This window comes from Zonotrichia albicollis, chromosome Z (genome assembly GCF_047830755.1).
Source record: "Zonotrichia albicollis isolate bZonAlb1 chromosome Z, bZonAlb1.hap1, whole genome shotgun sequence".
NCBI lineage: Eukaryota > Metazoa > Chordata > Aves > Passeriformes > Passerellidae > Zonotrichia > Zonotrichia albicollis.
Genome location: NC_133860.1, coordinates 60,191,331 through 60,215,642, shown reverse-complemented (window position 1 = coordinate 60,215,642; position 24,312 = coordinate 60,191,331). Strand labels below are relative to the sequence as shown.

Here is a 24,312-nt window from a genome sequence, read left to right as displayed (position 1 = left end):
GATACCCAAGTAGATTAAGTTTAGTAGGAGTAATTCCTGAAGAGAAAAAATAAGTTGTAAGAACATTTTATATCATGGCATTACAGTCTTAAAGCTGCACTAAGAAGAAAGAAAATAGACAATCTAAGGAAACAGCTGCCTGCAAAACATATTGAATAGGCTTAGTGCCAAAAAAGGGAACGTGCTGTGTGTGCTATGCTTACTAATAATACATACATAACAAGGGTTATGTCTTTCTCATTATCAGTTTTAAAATATCAAAAAGGTTTTACAAAAGGTAAAAATCAAGATTGGAAACGCAAGTGTACTAACTGTATAACACAATAATCAGAAAAATCCTACTGTTGATAAAAACCAAATATGTGAAAACTAAAAGAGACAAATGCTTCTGGTGGGTGGTGTGGAATTGAAACAACCTTTGCAAACCAACTTTAGAGGACGGATAGCTGACAGATCTCACTCTCAAATATCACAGTCCCTTTACAGAGATGATTACTTTTCAATTCACAAGACAGACAAAGGACTTAGTTTGAAAAGCCAAAATTGGACACTACATTTTTCTCTAAAAATTGCTCCCTTTTTACTTTACCCATTGACACTGATGTGCTCATCCAGAGAAAATGAAAGCATTTGTTATACCTCATCTACATACCTCAATGTAAGGAAATTAGAACAACGTAGAATTAGGTGAGACTCCTTTCCCATATTCCTGCTTCATTGTACATACTGCCTGAACCCTTTAATTGTTCACATTAAAGCTGCATATATAAATGCAACTACTTTTCTGTCTCATTTTAAATGATTTATTAGCATTTTTAATAGCACTAGATCCCTAAGTGAACATCTACAAGTAGTTTCACACTCTTTGGTTTTAGGCACTTAATTCAGATCTGAAGTTTAGAGATCACGTGCTTCTGTCACACCTAATTAAGAGTGAGATTGTTCCTCTAGAAAATGAACCATGGCAGGTGCCATCCACCAACACATGCAGAATAGTATTATGAAGAAACTTCTCTCCACAAACCACATAAACAGTCTCCCAATTTCTGTACCTCTGCCCCATGCTGTGTAAACTGCAATAGTACTGTCCTGACCCCAAGCCCGAACCACTCCCCTCCAGATTACATTATCAAACAAAGGCCATAATCAAGCTACCAAAGGGGCTGCACATTTCACCTGCCAGTTTCAGTCCTGTACACTGTGAGAACCTGTAACCTGATGTAAATAAGGTTTTCAAGGCAGCTTCAAATGTAACATTAATTAGGGTGAAGGACCTTCAAGTTTTCCCCTCGGATTAGATGATGACTGAGGCTGTACTAGAAGCTGAGCTGAGCACAGAGAATTTCGTGAGCTAGTCTTCATCTACACTGGTTCTACTTTCATTCCCTGCTTCTGTGGACATAGGGGAGGCTGAATCAAGATTTATTATAATCAGTTTATTTCACCCATCACCAAGCATCAACACTTGGATATCTGTGTGCAGCGGCAGCAATCAGGCTACCAAGTGTGACATGTTATTTAAGTAGTTACAATTGTTTTCCAGTTGCTCCATTTTTTAAAATTAGGATATATCTTAAAATTATAATCTCCATGTCAACATACTTTATCTTTCATGTACTGCTATGACCCCAAAGCTGTGTTTTAGAAGTAAATTACAGTGAAAAAATCAGGGAACAAGAGAACATGGAAAACTTTGAGTCCTGAATTTTGCTTGCATTTCAGGGAATGGGAGGAATTGAATTCACAGTATTACAAAATGCAGTGTAGAATTAAGTGACTACAATAAACCACACATATGCATATCACATAATGCAGTTTTACATATTAACAGAGAAAAAATGAACAGAAATTAAATTTTCTCTTCACTTCTTACACAAAGAAAGTAAAATCAGACAGCAGCATGTAAAAGAAAATTGCATTTCCAAAACACTTTGTTGTAAAAATGACTGTGTGTTTCTACAATGGAGATGAATCTGTTGGCTTGACTGTGCTTATTGACCTTTGCTCAGAAACGTGTTCACTAGTTCTTCAGTCTGGGAGCCACTGCATATGACTAAATGTCTGCCTTCAGCTTCAAGACAACATTACAACGTGGCAGTGAATTTAGTTCTGCTTTTAATGCCTTTTTATCTTCTGCATCTTTTAGAATGGTGCTGTCTCTCTTGATGTAATTTGATATGATGTTTCAAAATTCCTTCCCATAAACTAAAATGTTCTTCAACTGCAAACAAATTTTTTTTATTTCTTTCCACTGGAAGCCTTTGGCATACTGCGGGCTCTACAGTGGAAAGGGCTGTGAATCACAAGCTATCGCCCTGTTTAAACAGTAAAACATAATAAATGCAAGGCGATAGCCTGCCTATTCCTCCCCCCACATGCACATTTGCCCTTCATGGTGCTCCACACGAACAAATAGGACATTATTTTTAGACTTTCGCTTCTCCAGAAGGAAGGCATGGAGGAGCTGCTGAGCAACCGCATGAAGGAATGCAGTAGCTAGTTCTCCAAAACAACCACCAAAATGGCTTCACCTGAGCCTCTGTTCTGAAGCAGTACAGCTTTCTTCCCCTGATTAAGTAACACTGAATGATGAAAATGGCACAGGGTGGCTCAAAGGCATGTTTTCACTTCTCAAGGGCTAATTTGAAGGAAATAAACTTGAAAAAGACAAACTTCACAACTTTTAAGAGCCTCATTACTGACCTGCATTAACTACAATTACAACAACCTTTGCCAGGTCCTGTGTAAGGAAACAAGTCAACTTCTTTTATATCTAATGCATGTTCTGGCTAAACTAAATTGTTATGTTATTAACATATGCATTGCTGAAATTTCAACCATTTTCAAACAGGTCATAGCAGTCTTGAATCATGTGAAGTTACAACAAAACACAGCAAACACCTTGAACCTCCATTTGTTACTGCTTTTATTGTCTGACTTGTTTCATGCTGGTATGTCTGCTGGTGTGCATGGAGGGCAAAGCAGACACCATGGCAGCGTTGCTTAGAGACCTAAACTCAACTCTAAACACCAAGGCGTATTAATTTGATCCTTAGTTTTGCAACACAATGGTAATTCTGAGAGCCCCAAAACAGGAGGATGGCCAATTCAAGCAGTCTTTTATTGCAGCATACAGAACCATGTGCTACCTGATTTCTGTTATTAACCATAGCTCCTTTCTTTATTCAGTCCTGATGCCACAACCAGGCCTTGCCATGGCTGATGTGGGGGAAGAAGCAAGTGCTGCAGAATTCATGAGTACTCATTCTGGTGCCACCACACACAGCACAACAAAGCCTGAGCACGTTACCTTTAAGCTGGGATGTTCACCGCGAATAAACAAGCTGCACAACTTCCAGCAGTATCACGAAGTCCTGATGAAATTAAACATCTGTTTTTACTGATGAGAAATTTGTCTATGCACCTGCATATTTCAAAGTCTGTGTGAAAATCACAGAATGTCAAGAGGTTGGAGTGGACTTTAAAGATTACCCTGTCCCAACCCCCTTCCCATGCCATAGGCAGAGAAATCTCCCACTAGACCATGTTGATCAAAGCCTTATTCAACTTCAATGCTGCGAGGACTGAGGCACCCACAGCTTCTCTGGGCAATCTATTCCAGCGTCTCATCCACTATCACAGTGAAGGACTTCTTCCCAAAATCTCACTTAAATTTCATCTCTTCATTCGTACCCCTTACTGCTGGTCCTATCACTACAGAACCTGATGAACCTCCCTTCAGATACAGGAAGGTTGCTGTGGGGTGTCCACACAGCCTTCTCTTCCCCATCTCTTCACCAGCCACAGCTCCCTCCGCCTGTCTTTGTAGAGGAGGTGTTCCAGACCCCTCATCACCTTCATGGCCTCCTCTGGACTCATTTTCTTGTCCTTCTTCTGCTGGGGACCCCAGAGCTGGATGCAGTGCTCCAGGTGGGGTCTCACCAGGGCGGAGCAGAGGCAGAACGCCCCGCTGCCCGCGCTGGTTTTGACGCGGCCCAGGATGGGGCTGGTTTTCTGTCAAGTTTCAGATTTCCGCTGACTGACAAGCCTTTTCCCCAGCCGGGATAGGGCCGCGCAGGAGCCGGGCCCGGCCGCGCCGAGCCGCCCCCTCCCCGTGGCCCCGGACGGCGGCGGCGGCGCGAGGAGGGGAGGGGAGACGGGGGGGAGCGGCGCCCCGTGCGTGCCGCAGCCGGTCACGTGGGCGGCGGGACCGGGGCCGGGGCCGCGAGAGGCTGAGGCGGCGCCGGCAGCAGCGATGGCGGCGGCGGCGGCGGCGCTGGGCGGGCTCGGCCTCCTGCGCGCCCGGCTCAGGCTCGCAGCCGCAGCCGCCGCGACCTTCGCCGCCCTCGGCCGAACCGGCCACCGCGCGCCCCCGCTGCGCGGAGGCGTCGCCGCCGCCGCTCTCCCCTCGGCCGGGAGGAGCTACGGCTCCCAGGCGAAGGAAGAGGAGGAGCTGCGCGTCCGGTACCTGGATGATGAGCACAAAGGTAACGAGGGAAAGGCGGCTGAGCACCTGCCATCCCGGCCTGGCCGGGGTGACCCCTGCGGGGCAGAGAGAGGGCGGCCCTGGGGGAGCTGCCCGCCGGTGAGGGGCGGGGAGAGAGCGGAGGCTCCTCCTCCTTGTCACCGCGGCCGGGGTTGCGTCGCAGAGTGCTGGGAGCTGCCGATATGGCAGTGGCAGAACTGGGTCAGCTTGGTCCTTCTTGGCTCTTCATGTAGAACGGCTCGGGTTAGAAAGGTCGTTGAATAGTATCTGGTTCTAACTCCTCCGCCATGGGCAGGGACCCAGATGTGCTTAGAGCCCCATCCAGCCGTGCCTTGAACACTTCCAGGAATGGGGCATCCACAACTTCGGTGGGCAACCTATTCCAGTGCTTCATCACCCTCACAGGAAAGATTTTCCTCCTATTAACTAATCTAGACCTATTTTCTTCCAGTTTGAACCAATTTCACCCTGTCCTGTTGCTACATGTCCTTATAAATAGTCTTGTCTCATCTTTCATGTAGGTTCCCTTCAGGTACTGGAAGGCTGCGACTAGGTCACTTCCAAGCCTTCTCATTTCTACACTGAACAGTTACAATTCTGTCAGCCTTTCTTTATAGGAGAGGTGTCCCATTCTTATCATCTTGGTGGCCTCCTCTGGACTCTTTCCAACAACTCCATGTCCTCCCTGTGCTGGGAGCCCAGAGCTGGATGCAGGTTCCACATGGGCTCTCCCAGAGCAGAGCAAAGGGGCAGAATCCCCTCCCTGCCCTGCTCTCCACTCTGCTCTGGATGCAGCCCAGGACACGTTTGGCTCTCTGGGCTGGGAGTGCCCATGGCTGGCTCATGTCCAGCCTCTCACCCACCAGCACCCCCAAGTCCTTCTCACAGGGCTGCTCTGCATCTGTCAGTGATGATACTGGGGTTTGTCCTGACCCAGCTGAATCACCTTGCACTTGATCTTGTTAAAACTTATGAGATTCCCATGGGCCCACTCCATGAGCCTGTCTAGATTGCTGTGGATGTCCTGTTCTTGAGGTGTGTCAACAGCATCACTCCTCTTTTCCAGAGTGCTGCAGTATATGTACTATGTTTGTGAGGTACACCTCTGTGAACTGGCATCTGTTTGCTACTCTAATTGTGAGAAAATGAAGTTCAGCAGCAAATGTCTGGAATCATGCTGCTTCAGACATCAGTTTTGCGCTTGTGTGCAGGGGGCAGAGAGAGCATAAAACTGATATCCATGCTTTCTGTGGAAGGTATGGCTTCAGTATTCTCTTATCTCATGCCACTCTCCTAGTAATCATGTCATCTTCCTCCTTGCTTTTAGTGCTGTCAACTAGTACTCACTTTTTTCTACTCAGCTATACCAAGAGTCTTCTATTAACTCACCTGGTCAAAAAAAAAAATAAAATTCTGCGCTCCTTAATGACGTGCAGCCAGTGCATCACAGCACAGACACTTTGTACTTCCTCTTCTGATGTGATGCTGTCTGGATTTTGAAAGTGTTCCACTTCCTTTGGTGTTTGTCAATTTGTTCCCTTGTGAATGCAGCAGAAAGGTGGAGGAGAAAGCAAGTGCAAACTCTGTTCCTGAGGATTTATTTCTCTAGCCATGATGTTATACCTGCTTTTACAGACAGGGCCATAGTATAGAGCTTTGGTATCTGCAGCATATGAATCTCTTTACATGGAGAATATATCTTGGAACCACCATGTGTTGAGATGTACAGTTTAGTTTATGTCTGTGAGCACATTAACTCAGCTATTTCACACCTACTGGCAGTTAAGCAAATGCCAATGAGTTGAGTATGCCTGTACATAGATTTGTATACATATACAGAGAGGTAACTTTAAAACTTTGAATTTTAGTATGAGCTTAGATGATTATCCTTTCATTTTCAAGGGAAAACTGATGTTGTGCTTTCATCTGAGGGCAGGTTTTTATCATTATTTAGGATTGATAGTAAAGATGATATAATCTGGTCCTGAAATTATCTTCTGTAGTTCTGTTTCCAACTCTTTCCACTTCCTTTAAAAAGTACTACTTTAGTCCTGTTTTTCCAGCTGACTCTGAAACTTGGAATTAGTTTCAAACATCTATCCAGAGTCTTTTGGGATTATTTTAAGTTAAGGAAGAGACAAGACAGGAGCAAAGAAGAGTTTGTAAAATGTTAGAAGAGTGTTTTTCTTTGTTTATTTTGTGCTTTACCAAGAAGTGGTAGAAAATATCACGATCTTACATGGTAATCAACTTTTATTTTTATTACACAACAAACATAGAATTAGGCAGTGTGTTCCAGCTGTTGAATTGGCCAGGAATCATTGTTTTTATAATGTTATGAAGGTGTTTCATACTGAATATGTAGCCTAGAGCCCCAAAACTTGGAGATAGTATTTGTAATGTTAAAGCAGCTCTTGCTATCATAAGGAAGGATTCTTAATTAATGAATTCTCTTAAGCGGAAGGAATTTTCTTTGGTATTGTCTTTCAGAAGGACACAGAAACAAACACTGTTTGTTAGAAAAAGATAAGAACAAGGATGTAGAAGTAGGCCAGAAGGAGACATTAACTTCATATGCCTTCTTCAGCAGCACAAAGAGCACGCAACATTTCCACAAAAGTAACATGGCTCTACTTCCTCCCTGTCGTGCTAGCACACCCTCTTCTCCTCACCTTGTATACCAAGTTTATCTATATTTCCCTACTTACAGCATGTAATATCTCTGCTTAATGAGGACGGCAGCTCTGTAAACACCCCTCTGGTCTTTCTTGCTCTTCTCTACCCTGCCATTCCTTGATCTACCGTTTCATGTTCTTGGCTTCCCCACACGGTACTCTGGTGCCCCGTGGCCTCATCACACCATCCCCTTACATACTTCTTGACTTGGTGCGTGCATGCTCAGACCCTGCTCTCTGACTGCCTCCTATGGCACGTTCATGCTTGTTGATGCTATGGTTGTGCTCTTGCACATGCCAAGCATTTCCACGTTGCTCAGAGAGGACTGTGGATACTCGGGAGGAAGGAAAACTGGCTGTACCTGCCTCACGTACAGGCCTATGTCTTGTAGCACTAGACAAATCTTTGCCTGTAGGCAAAGTAGCAAACTGTTGTGCTTCATATCACTTCCATGTGATTTGCATACCCCAGGTCTTGAGAGGTTGTTAAACATGAAGTCAAACGAGACTGTATTTGCAAAGGCTAGTTATTGGAATTTTAACTCAAGGCATTCCAGCTTCCAAATTTGAAATCTGACCAGAACTAGAATACAACAGGTGGGGGGTTTTTGAGGAATGTGACTGAAAAATACCTATATATTCTGCCCATGTTGCAGCTTGTGAAGCTCTTAGTGTCAGTTTTCTGTGAGTAAAGATGACTGTCAGTGTATTAATTTTTTTAAAATTAAGCATATATCTTTTACTTTTTTTGAGATTTTATTTGATCATCACTGGGGCTGAAATGTATTATTGTTAGTCACATTCTAGAAATTAGCCAAATTACATTAGTGATCCCATTACAAATTTAAATGACCTTAGTGCTTTGGATTTTTAAGTTATAGGTGCCATGGGGAGAAAAATCTTTTTAGTCTTGATTCCAGTGTGATGGTGACACTTGCTGGAATGTGATATAAATATTTTTAAAATTTAGATTTTACACTAGAATGACTCCTTATGGTCAAATTTCCCAGCTGGTTTTGGTTCAGTTTAGAATTAGACAGCTTTTGGTCTTCATCAGTTGGAATTCTAATATACGTGGAATGGGCAGAAACAAATACAGTCTTGGTTGAAGTTGTTTGCTCAGAGGTTGATGTGATAGCTAGCTGATAAATTGGAAGAACTTCCCATCCCTTTGCCGTGTTTAAAGCAAGGCTGAGCAGGTGAGATTTATTAACTTAAGAAGTGCAGAAAAGAGGTCAGAATTTAGAGGTGAAACAGGCTGAGATAGGAGATTTTGAAGAGTGTTTTGGTGCTTTTAAAAACTGCTGGTTAGTACACATCTGTGTGATTTTTCACTTAAATACTTCTTTAAGATAATTAATGAAAGCCACCAGAATTGTGCATGATATATTCACCATATGTTCCTGTTTTGCTTAAGAAGCTACTTCAGAATAATAAACATCTAAGTCTACTTGTTTGCCTTGGTGTATCTGAGTAGTTAAGTGAAACAAGCTTAAAATTAACTTACTTTGATCCCCCTTCAACTTTTCAAAGCACAATTCAGACTTTTAAAAATATTTTTTTAACTATGAAAAATGACTTGTGTGTGTGTATTTAATGCAAATAAATAATAAAATAAATACAAATAAAAAGAATTCTGCAAGTACTTTATATGCAGATGTAGTGAATATTTCAAACTCTGGCACAATGTCTAATATTGGTTTAAAGATAAGATTAATTTTTAAGTAACCATTTAAATGTGTTTCTACCAAACACTGAGGATGATCTTTTGATCTCTAACAGTGCAAGATAAAAGAGATAAAAAACATTATTAAAAGTAAGATCTCCTGTGTGCTGATACAAACAGTAGTTAAACCAGGATCTAATCTCCTCACTTTATTCAAGTATTAAATGTAGTATATGCTTTGAAACCAGAATGTTTCTGGAAATTTATGAATATTTTAAAACTATCTTCCAGATACGTATATATTCTTATTTCAGTGGAAGACATTTCTTACTTTTACTATGATTTCATTTTATAATATAACTTTCGTATTTATGATATAACTTTAATAATATAAGATGCATTTCCTCTTTCTTTTGAGTGCTGATAGTTATACTACAAGTAGCTTTCTCTTTTGACAGGGGCAACTTGTAAGTAGAAATATATTGTACATTTATGTATGCTTTGCCTCTAATGGTTGGCTAGGAAAGCAGTATACAGGAATATTGCTGCTTATATTAGACAGCACTGGGAATCATTGTCTCTTGGAGAGCCTAGCCAGTTAAGATGAAGTTAGTTTTCAGTAGGCATATGTATTTTTAATAGATGCACATTATGTGCTGAAGTGTGTCCCAGAAATAATGTGGGGATGACTCCAAGGAAAAACTATGACATTAATATTTGGTTTGGCATTATGTGAATGCTTATTCCTTCTTAGTAGAACTCTCACATTTTTGAGACCATACAGATACACCAACAAAGCAAAGACTACTACTACTATAGTACTACTACTAATTTCTACTTCTATTTATTAATGATTACTTTTTAATATATTTTCTTTCACAGGTAGAGTTTTCAAACAGTTTATTTTAAAGGATTTCAGAAACCACATATATATGTGTATGCTTTAGGAAAAATGAACCATGATTAAATGCTTTAAATTTAGTCAATGTAACAGGTATTATTGAAGAGTTGCTGCCCTCAGGTCAAGTCCCCCATGACTGGAAAAAGGGAAACATTGTATCCATGTTGAAAAGGGACGGGAAGCTGAAGTCTGGGAACTAGTGACCCATGAGCCTCACCTCTGTGCCTCCTCTCTGTGAGGAACAGATCCTTCTAGAAGCTGTGCTGAGGCACGTGGAGGACAGGGAGGTGATTCAAGACAGCCAGCATGGCTTCACCAAATGCACGTCCTGCCTGACCAACCCACTGACTTTGAATGATGGAATTAATTCCATCAATGGTCAAGGAAATAGCTACACATTTCATTTATCTGGACTTCTGGAAAGCCTTTTGCAGAGTTCTCCTCAACACCTTTGTTTCTAAAGTGGAGAGAGATGGATTTGATGGATGGACTTTTCAGTGGATGAGAAGTTGGTTGGATGGTGGAATCCAGAGTGTAGTGGGCAATGGCTCAGGGTCCTGATGGATGGCAGTGACAAGCAGTGTGCCTCAGGGGTCTCTACTGGGACCACTGTGATTTAGTATGTTCATTGATGACATAGATGAGGGGATTGAGTTCACCTTCAGCAAATTTTTAGATGATACCAAGCTGAGTCGTGCAGTTGACATACCTGAAGGATGGGATGCTATCCAGAGGGAGCTGGACAAACTTGGGAAGTGGGTCCATGAGAATCTCGTGAAATTTAAAAAGACCAAGTGCAAGGAACTGCACCTGGGTCAGAGTAACCCATGGTATCAGCACAGGCTGGGGATGAGCAGATGCAGAGCAGCTCTGTGAGAAGGGCTTGGGGTGCTGGTGGGTGAGAGGCTGGACATGAGCCAGCCATGGGCACTCCCAGCCCAGAGAGCCAAACGTGTCCTGGGCTGCATCCAGAGCAGCGTGGGCAGCAGGGCAGGGAGGGGATTCTGCCCCTCTGCTCTGCTCTGGGGAGAGCCCACCTGGAACCTGCATCCAGCTCTGGGCTCCCAGCACAGGGAGGACATGGAGCTGCTGGAGTTGGTCCAGAAGAGCCATGAATATGATTGGAGGGATGGAGTACCTTTCCTATAAAAAAAGTCTGAGGGAATTGGAACTGTTCATCCTTCAGGATGACCTCCTGTGACATTCCATTTTCTGAAGGGAGCCTGTAAGAAAGATAGAGAAGGACTTAAAACTGAAAGAGAGCAGGTTTAGTTTAGATATTAGGAAGAAATTCTTTACTTTTAGGGACTGAAAGTTATTGCCCAGAGAAGCTGTGGATACCCCATCCCTGGAGATGTTCAAGGCAGTGTTGGATGGGCCTCTGGATAACCTGGTTTAGTGCAAGGTGTCCCTGCAGGAGGCTTGGAACTAAATGATCTTTAAGGTCCTTTCCATCCTCAGGATGCTCAGATCTTGTAGTAATGGCATATCAGAACAATAATGATTCAAATGTGACTGTAAGGCATGTCTTTTGTATATATATCACTGCAATATGTAGATATCCCTTGAAAACCTTTTATACTTTTCCTCTTGTACTTCTGCTTCATATTTTTTTCATAAAAAATGAAAAACATTTTTCTTAAATGAAAACAACTAGGTGGGTGTCATCTTTATCTTTTACTTCCTGTGGAAGAAAGCAGAAGTGATAGTTTTATGACTTGATACAACACTGCTAAGCAAAAATTGACATGTATGATTTGTCTTCAAGGATAATTCCTTTGTAGGAAAAAATCTTTAAATTGCTTATTGTTAAGTGGAGCTTCCTTCTGACTACACTGTTGTTGGTCGTGGAGTAGCAGTCTTTCAGTTCCAGTGGGAAGAAGAAAAATTCAAGTGTCATTAAGTGTTATTGCCATTGAGTATAACATGTTTCTGAAAAGGATGCTATTTTCTGACTGAAGTATGATTTGGGGTAATAGCATCTCTAGTTTATTCAAGCATGGGATTTGTAGTGCCTGAAAATCAACGTGAAGTCAGGATGAAGGGTCTTTTTGTTGCTTTAACGTAGGATGATGCTTTTGCCTGATCTACTTGTGTTGAACATATGGAATATTTGAATTTGGAGTGATCCTCCTCCTGGAGAAGAAGTTGTAACAGCTGAAGAAAAGTGCTACACTACCATTCCTTTTTGCTTAACAGCATGTAAACAGATTCCTATGCAAGTGCTGAGTAGCGACCTTTGTGGGTGGTCCTGTTTGAGTATCTCCAGCCACAGGTGTAAGTGTGGGAATTCAGGCTTGTAGAACAAGGAATGAAGGTCATTTGGGTTGACCTGGCTCCACTCCCCTTTTAGGAGGTATCTATACTTAACAATAGACTGTACCTTAAGAGCAAGAAAGGCATGTGTGCTTTATTACTGCATTTGACACTCTTTTTGTTTGAATCTTGACAGTGGTAGCTGACAAATGGAAGACTTTGTCTTCAAATTGGTAACTGCAGAAGGAGCAGGAGCTCTTTTAAATCTTGTCTTGTGTGCATGTGTGTGCCACGTGCATGCCAGAGGAAGGAGAGGAAGGGAGCTCAGACGCTAATGGGTCAGTCCTAAGGGAGGACAGGTCTTCCAGAAATAGAAGAAACAGTATGCGCTGAGATGACAAGGAAGGCTACAGGAGCATAATTATGTATAGATTGTACATTCAAAGCTGAGTGGTGAAGTAGTAATCACCTGGGCAAACAATGAGTTTCTGGAATTCTGTTTTTTCATATCATAGGTTGGTGGCAATACTGTGGGCATTTTTGTTTGAGACACAGCTTCCTTTCTGCCTTTCATTCCTGGCCCTGCCCTAGTCCTATTTTCGCCCTTATCCTTGCATTTTCTGCATAAAAGGTCCTGACTGATAAAATGTTACTTGGGCAGGATCAGGACTGTGTGCTGGTGTTTTGAACTCAGGCAGTTGTGTGAATTCAGGCAGTAATTCTCTAAAAGATTGCTATAATTGTGATAAACTTAGGCATTGCCAAAATAGACTTTTCAGAATTTTCCTCTTTGATATTCATGCCTGTTAAGGTGAGTGGGGCATAATAAAGAAAATTTTTGTTTCTGCTGCAATATTCAAACCAACACACAGGTAATCAGTTAGACAGTTGATCTTTTAACTGGACTAAGGGAGCTTTGACTGTGTCTTTGGAGCCATGTACCAAGCACTGAGTTTGATTTTTGTGTTTCAGAGAGAAGTTTTTGTTTGGTTTTTTTCCTTTTTAAACAAAAATACCAATTTTTCCCATTGGTGGCATTCTTTCCATGTTTATGACTTCTTTTTACCTGTAGCAGAGTTGCTGGTCTTTGCTCTGATAGCGCTTCATGCTTTAAAAAGTCTCTGGAGATAGTCTCTCTAAATATGGAAATATGTGCTTTACAATTAAGCATCTTTCCTATGACGTGTCAGCACTTCATGCAGAAACATGAAATTTGTGCATGCAGTTGTGTAGTTCTACATTCAACCTTTGTAAGCACTGTTTCCACATAACAATGTTATAGCCCTATTTTTGTTATTAAAGCAAGTGTAATTTCTGTTGAGTATTGAAAAGAATAAATAATTTTATTTTCTTTCAGAAATTCAGTAGTGATTACACTAGCATTTTTTTTAATCCTCAATGCCTTTTGTATAATTTCAAAATAATAATAATTTACATAGATGATGCATATTTCACTCCATTGTAACAATGATGTGATCTTTCTTCCTCTCCAGGAATTGTGGTGCTTGGATTAAACAGATCTCATGCCAAGAATGCACTTAGTAAAAATCTTGTAAAAATGGTAAGTGAAAAGAATAGTTTTTACTATAAAGGTGAAGTATTGGAATGAAGCACTTTAAAAAGTGTTTGGTGATTCCCCTTCCTCCTTTTCTCTGTAGATGTCAAAAGCTGTGGATGCTTTGAAATCTGATAAGAAAGTACGAACTGTTGTATTCCGGAGTGAAGTCCCGGGGATATTCTGTGCCGGTATGCAAACTTAATTTTCCTAAAAAGCTGGAAATCTGTATTCTCTTATTGCACTAAAAGAGCCAAAAAAGGCCCAGATTCCAAGGAAACATGTCTTTTTCATATATTAATCTCAGTAACAAACAAAACATTTTTAAATTATTTTCCTTGATTGCTAAGACAAATCAAATATTTGGTTTATTTCTTCTCTGTCATAAATTATTTCAAAATATATAATAGTTTAACCATGATAGTGAAAAATCAGTTAATTGATCTAGAAACTCATGCCAGTATTTCAGAATGAGGTGCAAATAATTTGCGGCCATATAAAGAGGCTTTGTAGAAAGCTGTATCAAACCTTTCTTTTAAATGTATTAACTTGAAATTTTAGTTAAAGAAACATATGTAAACTTAAAATTTCATGATGAATATGCATGTTACTGCAGGCTGAATGTATTCTCAAATTAAAAACAAATCAAAACAAAAAGCACACATCCCAGCCCACAAATTCAACAGTATATAAATCTTGCCAAATTGCTCAGAAAAGCAAGAGCTCTCAGCTACCAGATGCTGGGAAGCAGAATTTGCTGACAAGTCAAGATCAATTCATACAGAGTATATTTTATGAATATCAAGCGAATAGACTTCTTATTTAAAAATGTTTCAACCAGATCTTACTTTATTCAAATTTAATTTACATCCATTTGAAACGGAAGACAGAAGTAAAAGAACAGTTTGTTCTTTCAAGAGAACAGTTCAAGAGAACAGAACAAGAACAGTTTGTTCTTTCTAATACATTAATATAACTGTCAAGAAAGAGGAGATCAGTTCTGAAATTTTATTTTTCTGATCATTTTTGTAGTTATTATTCTTGATAGCCCAAATAACATAATTAGTTTAGTTTTAAATGCAAAATAGTTTTTCCAGTTTTTAAATATGTAGCGTACCTAAGCACTTTTAGTTGAGTTTAAAATTCTTCTTCTGGCTTTTCTTAGGTGTATTCTTATGCTGATACAGTTTTCACTTACAAGACTTGTGAAAATAATTGTCTTGGAAAAAAGGGAATAATCAATTCAGTGCTTAGTAATACATATAAATAGGTTAAATGTGTGTGTATTAATCAGCATATTTAATTTAAAGTTTGTATCTTGTTTTAAATCAAGAAGTTTTAAGTTTTAGTCATCTCTGAAAAAAACCTCTAGTTTTTAAACTGATCAAGAAAGAAGCATCAGAGCAACACATGCAAATAGTGTTTCAAGTTAAATGTTATGTACTTGAAATAAAAAGATGGCTGTTGAGGTTTTTTAACAATGTTTTTTATTTGACATTCTTGAATTTTGTAGTAGTGATTTATTGGAAATAGGAGGGCAGAAATACTGATTTTAAGGGAGACTATCTCAGGTATGCTTCTATTATTGTACTTATGAGCTTCAAGTATGCTTCCAGTATTCTTTGTTAGCTGTCTTTTCCAAGCTGTTTTGGTATAAAGATTTAACATGCTCATTGCTGCTTTTTTATCTGGCTTAGAAAGCCAAGCAATTCAGAGTATGTATTAAGACATAATAACAGAGAACATACCAGGACATGAGGAAGGAAAATCAGTCCTGAAAAGAAGATTGTGAAAGACAAAGGCTGGGTAGCTATATTGGGATCTTAACCCGGGGAGTAGAGACAGGGTGTGAACTAGGTGGCTCTAATTTTAAAAAAGTGATGGTTGAAACAAGTGTTCTAAGAAAGGAGATTCCTGTATCTGAACAAGTGAAATAAATGGTGTTCTAACAGTGGTAACTGAAATTTAGAATGAAACAGAGTACCTGAAGCAGAGTTTGTTAATGAAAATAGATGAAAATGCACAGTGGATGGATGGATTGCTTTAGTAGGTGACCTAGGTGACTTTAACGGGTATCTCTAAAGAGAATGATAATAAAGGAAGCATAGTGAGATCTGGAAAAAACAGGTTAACAGCTTAGGGGGAAGCAAGATGAGGAGAGGAACATACTGGATGTAAGAAGGCAGTTTCTGGAGGGGACTCAGGAAATTCAGTAGAACAGAAGAAAGTGTTTTCAAACTTAAATGTTAAAGGAGAATATGTTACTTCAAGAACATTTAATTTCCTTAAAAAATGCAAGGATCATCTTGTGAAATGTCACATTTTCTTGTGCCTTATAGTGCTATTTAGTTAGGCTAAACCTGGAATGTTTTTATTTATTTGTATTTCCTCAATAATGTTTTCTTCCTAACATGTGTGGGAATGTATGTTTTTAAAAATACACTTTTATGATTATTTTTTGGTCCACCATCTGATGTTTTACAGACAGTGTATTGGGAAACTTTGTCCTGGATTGTAGTTACCTTTTATGTGTGGAATGAAGTCCAAGATCATTAAATCCTGCCATTCCTTAGCTATCAACACATATCTGTGAAAGCCACAAGCCATGTGTCTTGTTTCCTTCTAAGGCCTAGTCCACAAAACATGACATCCAACCATTTTTCTGAAAGTAGCAGTGTGTATGATTAAAATATTTAAACTCTTTTGATGACTGATGTAGATTTGGGTATGATTTCAAATTATGATATTTTCACACAGTGAAATAGGAGGGAGACAAAAATGGAATTGTATAAAAGAATGTAGAGATGTGCCAGAAATCATATCCTTTTATTTCTGCATAAAAATTCACTGTGAGTCTTTACCTACTCTTTTCTTTGTGTCTCCTTTTTAGTACTTCGTACATCCATGGGTGCAGAAAGCTCCTCATTAATGCTCTAGCACTGATCAAAAGAGACACCCAGAAATCAAAGCCTTGCATGTCTGGGGTTAAGGGTGTCTGTGATTATGCATAGGCTATTTCTTTGAGTAATTATGTCTGTAAGGGCTTCTTGTGCTTCCATTAGAAATGCTCTGGCACTGAGTCACTTGTTGGCTCCTTTCTTTCTACATCTGAAATCAAATAAGTTAAGTATTGGTCTTTCTGGAGTGAACATGTATGACCAGTCCTGGCCTATGTAAGCTGAGGCTGTGTACTTGCACCATTCTGCAGCCATTGTAGATGGGTCTGTAAAGGAGTCTTTTTATTTCCTGGCAGTGTTCCATTCTATAGGAAGGCATAGGCTTATGGATGGAAAAAGGCAGATGTCCCATGTGTAAAATGTCTGTGATCGAGTAATGATGGGCTGTGCTGTGTTCACACAAGGTGGCAAATTACATTCACATAGGCAATTTGAATAGCTTGATTTTTCATTATTAATATAATTTTAACATATGTGTATTAGTGATACTGCTGAGGTGCTTTTTGTGAGCAGATTTTTAGGCTTTTTTCATCTTCAAAATATTTGTAGAGATAAGTCTGTGTAACGGTGTTGGATGATACAGTACTGTGAGGAAGAGAGGAAGCAGTATCCACAAGTTGTTTCAAAATCTAATTTTGTGTTGGTGTGTTTGCAGAGTGGATAAGGTTGGAAGAGACTTCAGTGATGTCATCTGGTCCGACCTCACTACTCAATCAGAGTTATTCTGAAAATGGTCTTAGAGCTTCTTCTGATTTTAACTACATGAGGTCAGAAAAAAGTACAAATAAAATACTTGCTTAAGAGCAGTTTTTTCAGTTTTCAGAGAGTATGAAAATGGCTTTCGTCTGAAGAATTGAACAAGCTAATACTGCACCTTAAAGCTTTTGTTGTTCAATTTTCTAAGGCTTTGAATAGAAGTTGAGATAATATTTATAAAACTTCTCGTTACTATAGAATTTTACATTTGGATATGTTTTGGCTGAAGCTGAAGACTGCTGTGTGGTTCTAGGTCTCCTGCTTTCTCCTGTTTTTTCCTATCACACCCACTCTTGTCAGTATGTCAGAAATAGGGATTATGCTATATTTTGCAATTGAAAACTATGGGATCAAGTAATAATCTTTCCTTTTAAACAGTTTTATGTGTTGATGGTTATAGTGATTAAAGAAACAGATTCTGATTATATTCATTTGCTTCTACCTTTTTGCTTGCTGTTCCTTGTATTGTTGTTTTTCTTGGTTATGTCATGTTCCTCCATCCCTCTTCATGTCCAGTCAAGAAAGCATAAAAAACCATATTCTTCATGTATTTGTAGTATTTCAGGTAGTATTTGTATTTCAGGTAGTAAATTACTGGCCCATAGTCCATTGGTTCAATTTACAGCTCATGCTAATAAATAAAAGCCCTTGCTACTTACCATTCAGAGTAGTACCTCTGGTGCAACCAGGACAGTTGCTTAACTCGTACTGTCCATGTCCAGTCACAGATCATTTCTCTTAAAAATCCACATGTGAGTTGTTCTCAGTTTCCCTGCATCCATCTGTTCTCTGTTGATAAGCAGAATAAAAGCTATCTCCTTTAGGAGAGAAGCAATAGAGGAACACACTGCTTCTGGATTTTGATTTGCCTGGGAGAGTTAGGAGAGCTTTATGTTGTAACTTGTAACTTCTTGAGACTTTTGTGGTGACTGTGTTTTGAGGGTAAGTGTTTAGAACTGTCTCTCTTCAGGATTGTTTTTTTCAAAGTGAGCTGGACTGTATGATAGATATTGTGAGGTTGATGGGTTATTTGCTTTGTATATGTGTGCATACAAAGAGAGCAAGCTTTGGAGCAATTTTTACTGTTCTTTGGAGACTTTATTTCAAAAATCTTTGAGAGATATCAGAATATAGACAGTTAACTTTTTGCTGTTTTTGTAACAGTCTTTCAAGACAGTTTGAAAAATTTTGGTATTTGAGCTCTTTAAACCACTTTGACCTAAAAGTTACTGCAGCTTGGCCAATAAAGTCTCTTCTTGGAAGAGCAGAAGAAATCTCTGTGCCAGAAAAAAAAATCACCATTTGAATCTGTGGTATGAGTAAAGCCAACCCAAATGCTTTTCCTGTTGGCATAATTTGTCTGCATCAAAATTTTGTTTCCATCAGAGTTGAATTGGCTATATGGAGTTTAATTCCCGGCTGCCACTTCCAGCTGGTGCAGTTTTTCTGGCAGAAGTTTATGAAGCAGACAAGCCTGGTAGAGCAGATCCTTGAAGACTTCTTTGTTTATGAAGTTTTAATATGGAGGAGTAGAGGAGTTTCATAATAGCTTTCAAATACTTGACCTACTCTTATTTTTATAGAACTAGCAGGAGTAGTAGGGGAGGTATTACTGTGGGTGTAATCTCCTTTTTTCTTGCTGTCTCTGTTATGCAAGCAAGGAGAAGTGTATGCTTTCCCAGATCATATTTGGTTCTCCAGATTTCAGCTCCTGCACCAGAAACTGAGAAAAGATTTTGTGTATTACTCCACTCTTCCCTCTTAAGCATTCAGATCACACATGAAGATGTTTTAGTGTCTTCTGAATATTTCTGTTGCTGCATGTACCTTTCATTTCCCCAGATAAATGCCTTATGATGTAGACTGTAGCTAGGTTCTTTCCTCTTTCTCATTCCAAGCTTTCACCAGTGTTCAGATGCCAAGTGCTGTAGATCATTAGACTCAACCAACAGTTGCATTTCTCCTAGATCAACATCAGTGACATGAAATACGTTAGGTTGGTCAGCCATGTGGCAGCTCTGTCTTGTGAGTGTGCACAGTCATCTGTTACATTTGGGTTCTACAGCTTGCTTTGTCCAATGTAGATGATTTTGCTTCTTAATTTTGATGTTGTGTTTCTGGATGATTAATTCCCGTCATTATATTCTAGAGCACATGTTGAACAACTGAGCCAATAGAGAGTGCAGTTAGGATTGAGGTTTGATCCTCTAGTCTATATACAGAAAAAAATCCCAGTAAGAAAAACTGGTTTAAGTATCTTTCTTTTGGAAGTATGTTAGTTATCTAACTCCAAATGCTCCTCTACTACCTGACAACACATACTAAATTTCAGAAGTAATTAGAATGACAGTGGATTTTTCAGAGCTAAAAAATGTAAAATGGAGTTTTCCAGGAGGTTTTTCAGTAAGAATATGAAAATCTAACAAGGTTCATTTTTTTGATTTGCAGAAGACTGACCCATTCCTGACAAGGGAGCAGGCACAAAGAATATGATAGGAAATTGGGTGAGACTGTACTTAACAATGCAGTCTTCAAATTAGCATCTAATCAACTAGGAAATTTTATGTTAAGAATCACTTGTCTGTCTTCTCATTGGTTGGTGCAATGCCTTAATTGAGAAAGTGATAGAATTTGATTACCATTTGTTAAGCTTTCTGAAGGTTATTCTCCAGATGGGAATAGAGCTTTTAAACTAATATATTTAGTTCACGTGGGCCTCTCTGAGAAAAGACCAGGAGCTGTCCTGGTACTTGACATAGCAAGCTGCATCCGGTTCCAAAACAGACCTGTGACTGCCCAACGCTGAATCTTTAAGAGATGCTGGTGGCATCTATTTGATAACATATATATTAGAAATTGTAAAGAGCCATGTGCAGCAGCCATGAGAGAGGAGTGAGAAAAAAATGGAAGAGTAGCAGCCCTGCAGACCCTCAGATCAGAAGCAAGGAAGGGTGCTTAAGTGCCAAAGGAGAGATTCCCTTGCAGCCCAAAGACAAGACCACGTCAAAACAGGTTGTCATCCTGGAGCTCATGGAGGACCAATCTGGAGCAGATATCCACACTGCACACCATGGAACCACCTGGAACCCCAGGATGAAGCAGGTAGACACACCCTGATGGAAGCTGCAGCCCATGAAGAGCTCAGTCAGGAGCAAGGCCCTGGCAGAGCTGTGACCTGTGGGACTGCAGCCTATACAGGACCAGATGCTCTGGCAGTTGTGGCCCATGGGGGACCAATGCTGGAGAAGGACTGTGCCTTGTGGAAAGGACCATGCTGAAGCATTTCCTGAAGGACTGTGTCTCCTGTGGGAAGTCCTGGGAAAGACTGTATTGTGTGGGAGAGATGGCAGGGATGAAGTGTTATGGTTGAATTGCAAGCCCCATTCCTCCTCCCTTTTGCTTCACACAGCGGTGGGGAGGGGTGGGGGAGTTAGTAACAAAGTTAAGCCAGGAAAAAAAGGAAGAAAGAATGGTGGGGAGAAGGTTTTGTTTTTGTTTCTCACTGTCTACCTTTTATTGTCACTAAATTAAATTTACCTTTCCTAAGTCCAGTCTGTTTTGGGCATGATGGTAGCAAATGAGTGATCTCCCTTGATCCACTAGCTTTTAATTGTATTTTCTTCCCTATCTGACTGAGGAGGGGAACTGGCAGAGAGCCTAAGTTAACCTACATATCCAGTTATTTTCCAGATTTTTTTTTTATTGTCCAGATTTTTCAAAGTAAGATTGAGGGAAGACCTTTATTCTTGAAGAGCTATGAATTGAGGTTGGATTAGTTATATAGAGTGTCAGAGGAACTTGTGTAAAAAATAGGCTAACTTAAAAGTAGTCAGGAAGATTTTTCTCCAGTTGAGTGAGTAGTGACCAGAGCTGTGTAATAAGTATGCTATAAAAGTTAAAGTGGAATATCTTCAGCAGAAAAGACTAAATCTGTAACTACTTGGTTCTTTTTTCTATCCCTTACTTGAGGGGCAGGATTTTTTTTCTTAAGGCTTGTGTATGGCTTCTGTTTAGATGACTCACTCTTCCTACCTTGTGTGCTCTTAAGACTTGTGTAGGAAATATTGTGTGTCCTTTTCCAATTTGGAAGTTCTCTAATGACAACTTCAGTTTAGTTACTCCTTTAGTATCAGGAGCAATTTATAAAAATATTGTATTTCTGTCTGAGAAGGGATTCCATTGTTTCACTGAATACAGACGGTTTGAATTGAAAGTACTTTCAGTCAGTGTGTACTTGTCTCCTGTGTCAAAGATTTCTAAGGGTCTGATGACAGAAAAGACAACTTAATTCATAACTAATATTACCATAGCATAAAGCTTTTTTTTTAGAAAAAAAGCTTCTGGCAATTGGATATATTCAGTTTTAATGCTAGTTGTGGATATTTCTATGCCATTTTTCTTCCTTTTTTGGTCTTGAATGAGCTGTGGACCATAGCTTACTATGATTTGTGTGTACAAATAAAAAAAAAAATCTAAGATCAGGCCATTAGTGAAAGATAAATTGTGAGCTCCAGCTAGAGAGTCATCTTTTTAGCAGTATTTCTCCTTGATTGATGCAATTTTGAGACTTGCTTTTTCAATATGGTGAAACAACATCTGACCATTCCTTCTCTTCTGTGGCTTGTGACATCTGATAAATAATGGAACTGTAAAAGTTTATTTATTCCAATGATACAAGCATTCTTCTTTTTCCTTCATCAATAGGATTGAAGCCATCTTGAACTTGAGATCCATGCTATTACTTAAAATTGACTAAAAAGATCCAAATCTGTCTGAGTTGGTTCTTTGGTTGTGTGGTGAGCTTTGCCAAACCGAATCAACATTTTGTAGGGTTACCTAATTTGATTGATCAAGCTAGTGCTTTACTGGTATAATATTTACCAAACACCGGGCTCTGGAATATAGTTATGTGGAAACACAGCACCTACTTCAGTCACTGGAAATGTGAGATTATTTTATGTGATGGATATCTGTCTTCAGAACTCATTTTGAGCAACAGAAGGCTATACTGTATTTGGTATCATTCAGCTGGCTTATGTGTTCTGGGAAGTATACAAGCAGGATTAAAGGGTATCTTTGGCTATTGGAGTCCATGGTGTTTGACCTGCTGATTAAAAATATATATTTGAAAAAATTTTCTGTTTTAGTATTTTAACAAATTGCCTTGGGCTTTTAGTCCTTTACAGCAAATGCACACAATTAATGTGTGTATTTTATGGAAATATTTTTTCCAGTGAAAGCCACCTAAAATCCTTAAAATATTAAGATCTAGGTAAAAGATATATTACTGAGGTAGTGGTATTTGGTTAGTTCTTTTTCCAGAGGAGGGTAACAAGAAAGGAAGCAATTTTCCTAAAGCTATGAAAAATTATAAAATCATGGGAAAAAATTATCAAATTGAATGCCTAAAATTGTTAAAATGAAATATTTGGTACAAAGTAATTTGTTATGTCTGGAGAAGTAGTTACAAATAAATGTACTGATGATAAGTTTATTTGTTTGGACTCTGTCTGTGGCAATCAGAATCATGCTTGGGATATCCTCCAGGTAGCTGTACAGAAAACCTAGGGAGACAAATGTCTGAAGGAAACAGTTGGCCGTTTTTGGGTTGCCATCCTACATCTTGTTTATATTATGTTGAGTAAAAATTTTGGAGGTGTAGCTTGCTTTTTATAATAGTAAATTGAGGATTTGAGTCTAACTTTAGAGCTAAGACTTTTATAACCAAATGACTGAAAGTCATTTAATGAATGAAAATAAGTAAAACCATATAGCTTACAAATAGGTAAATCAGGTAACATCCTGAACAGCTGGAGAACTAAAAAAGTTTCTGGAGATGCTTGAAATTGATGCAATGCTCTAGATCTTTCGGATTGTTACTAAATAATAAAGAAGTTTCCAGAATAGAAATTTGTAGTGACTTGGTGTCCAAACTTGACACAGGCAGGAACGGTGAATATCTGGGATACGCAACTTCAGCATATCCCAGAATTTAAATACAAGTGACATCTTGATTATAAAACAATGAAAGATGCCTCACTGGAGTACCTTGCCTGACTATCTAGAACAGAGAAACACACATACAGATCTTGCTTATAATGCTGTAGTGACTTTTCAAACAGTGAAATATTTTCTGGAGTGGATATACCAGAACAGTATAAATTAAAATGGAAAAGGTACCAGATGATGCGGAAGATTTTATATTGGGAAAACTGTGTTGTGCAGTGTCCCTAGATGGTTGGCAATTTGTTTTCCCATTTGCTCTTATAAAGAGGCTGTGCTTTCTGGATATTTTATGTAAATATTTTGAGAATAATCAGAATATATTTTCCTTTGCTTGTCTATTTTTTAAAAATATGCTTCTCAAGGGTTTGCTCCTCCTCTGATGTGTTTGGTGATGTCACTGGCTTGTTGCAGTTTTGGCTGCTTGGGAATGTGTCTTTAATGGCTGTGTATGTGCTGCAAGTGCAATGCCTCTCATTTTTGATTTTAAAAAGTTGGTTTATACTTTTTCTATAAGGTTTATCCAAACCCGTATTTCCCAGGTTGCATGAGTTAATGAATTTCTTTATTTCATATAGTTGTTATAGTTAGGTTTGACTTCTGGAATATAGTCCTTGTGGCACTGCTTAGGTCTGCTTGAGAGTTGTGTTGAATTTCATGAATAAATACTCACATGCAACACACTTTTTTTTTATCCTCCTTTTTTATCCTGTATCATTGAAGCATGTAATTAGAAGACTATTGGCATACATGACACCATGTAAAAAACTCCTGTGATTGCTTATATGTTAGAGATGTGTACATGAACTTGACCATCTTAAAGAAGGACTTAACTGGAAACCTGCATTACTACCATGAATCCGCTTCTGATGTTTGTGTGTGGATCAAAGAGAGGACTGTGGACTTCAGTGCTGCTGAAGTCCTTGGTTTGATAGGGTAGACGAGTGGACAGGATACTGCATCTGAACAGTTTTGTTTCCATGAAAATGAGTAAAGTCTTCTTGAGATTCTCCTGTCCAGAAAAATTCTTAGTGTGGTATAATTTGTCATCTTTCAG

General features: G+C 39.3%; 2 protein-coding genes across 19 annotated transcripts in view; one reads left to right on the top strand and one right to left on the bottom strand.

Annotated features, from left to right (window-relative positions):
- The window catches only part of LOC113459173 (uncharacterized), a 30,984-nt gene extending 26,845 nt beyond the window's left edge, over positions 1-4,139 (bottom strand). For 11 of the 17 annotated variants that reach the window (XM_074532462.1, XM_074532471.1, XM_074532472.1 and 8 more), the window contains exons 1-2: positions 3,856-4,137; positions 3,311-3,374 (exon numbers count right to left, since the gene is read on the bottom strand). The gene's annotated coding sequence lies outside the window, so the exon portion shown is untranslated. Of the gene's footprint in view, positions 1-3,310; positions 3,441-3,855 lie in introns of all 17 variants that reach the window. The other 6 variants (XM_074532474.1, XM_074532475.1, XM_074532476.1 and 3 more) reach the window with 3 other exon arrangements.
- A 37-nt stretch (positions 4,140-4,176) lies between these two features.
- AUH (AU RNA binding methylglutaconyl-CoA hydratase) overlaps positions 4,177-24,312 on the top strand; it is a 112,408-nt gene continuing 92,272 nt past the window's right edge. Inside the window, exons 1-3 of one of the 2 annotated variants that reach the window (XM_026792898.2) lie at positions 4,177-4,487; positions 13,478-13,545; positions 13,643-13,730. In XM_026792898.2, the coding sequence (XP_026648699.1) occupies positions 4,256-4,487; positions 13,478-13,545; positions 13,643-13,730 (388 nt within the window). In that variant the 5' untranslated portion in view covers positions 4,177-4,255. The remainder of the gene's footprint in view (positions 4,488-13,477; positions 13,546-13,642; positions 13,731-24,312) is intronic. The other variant, XM_026792897.2, reaches the window with a different exon arrangement.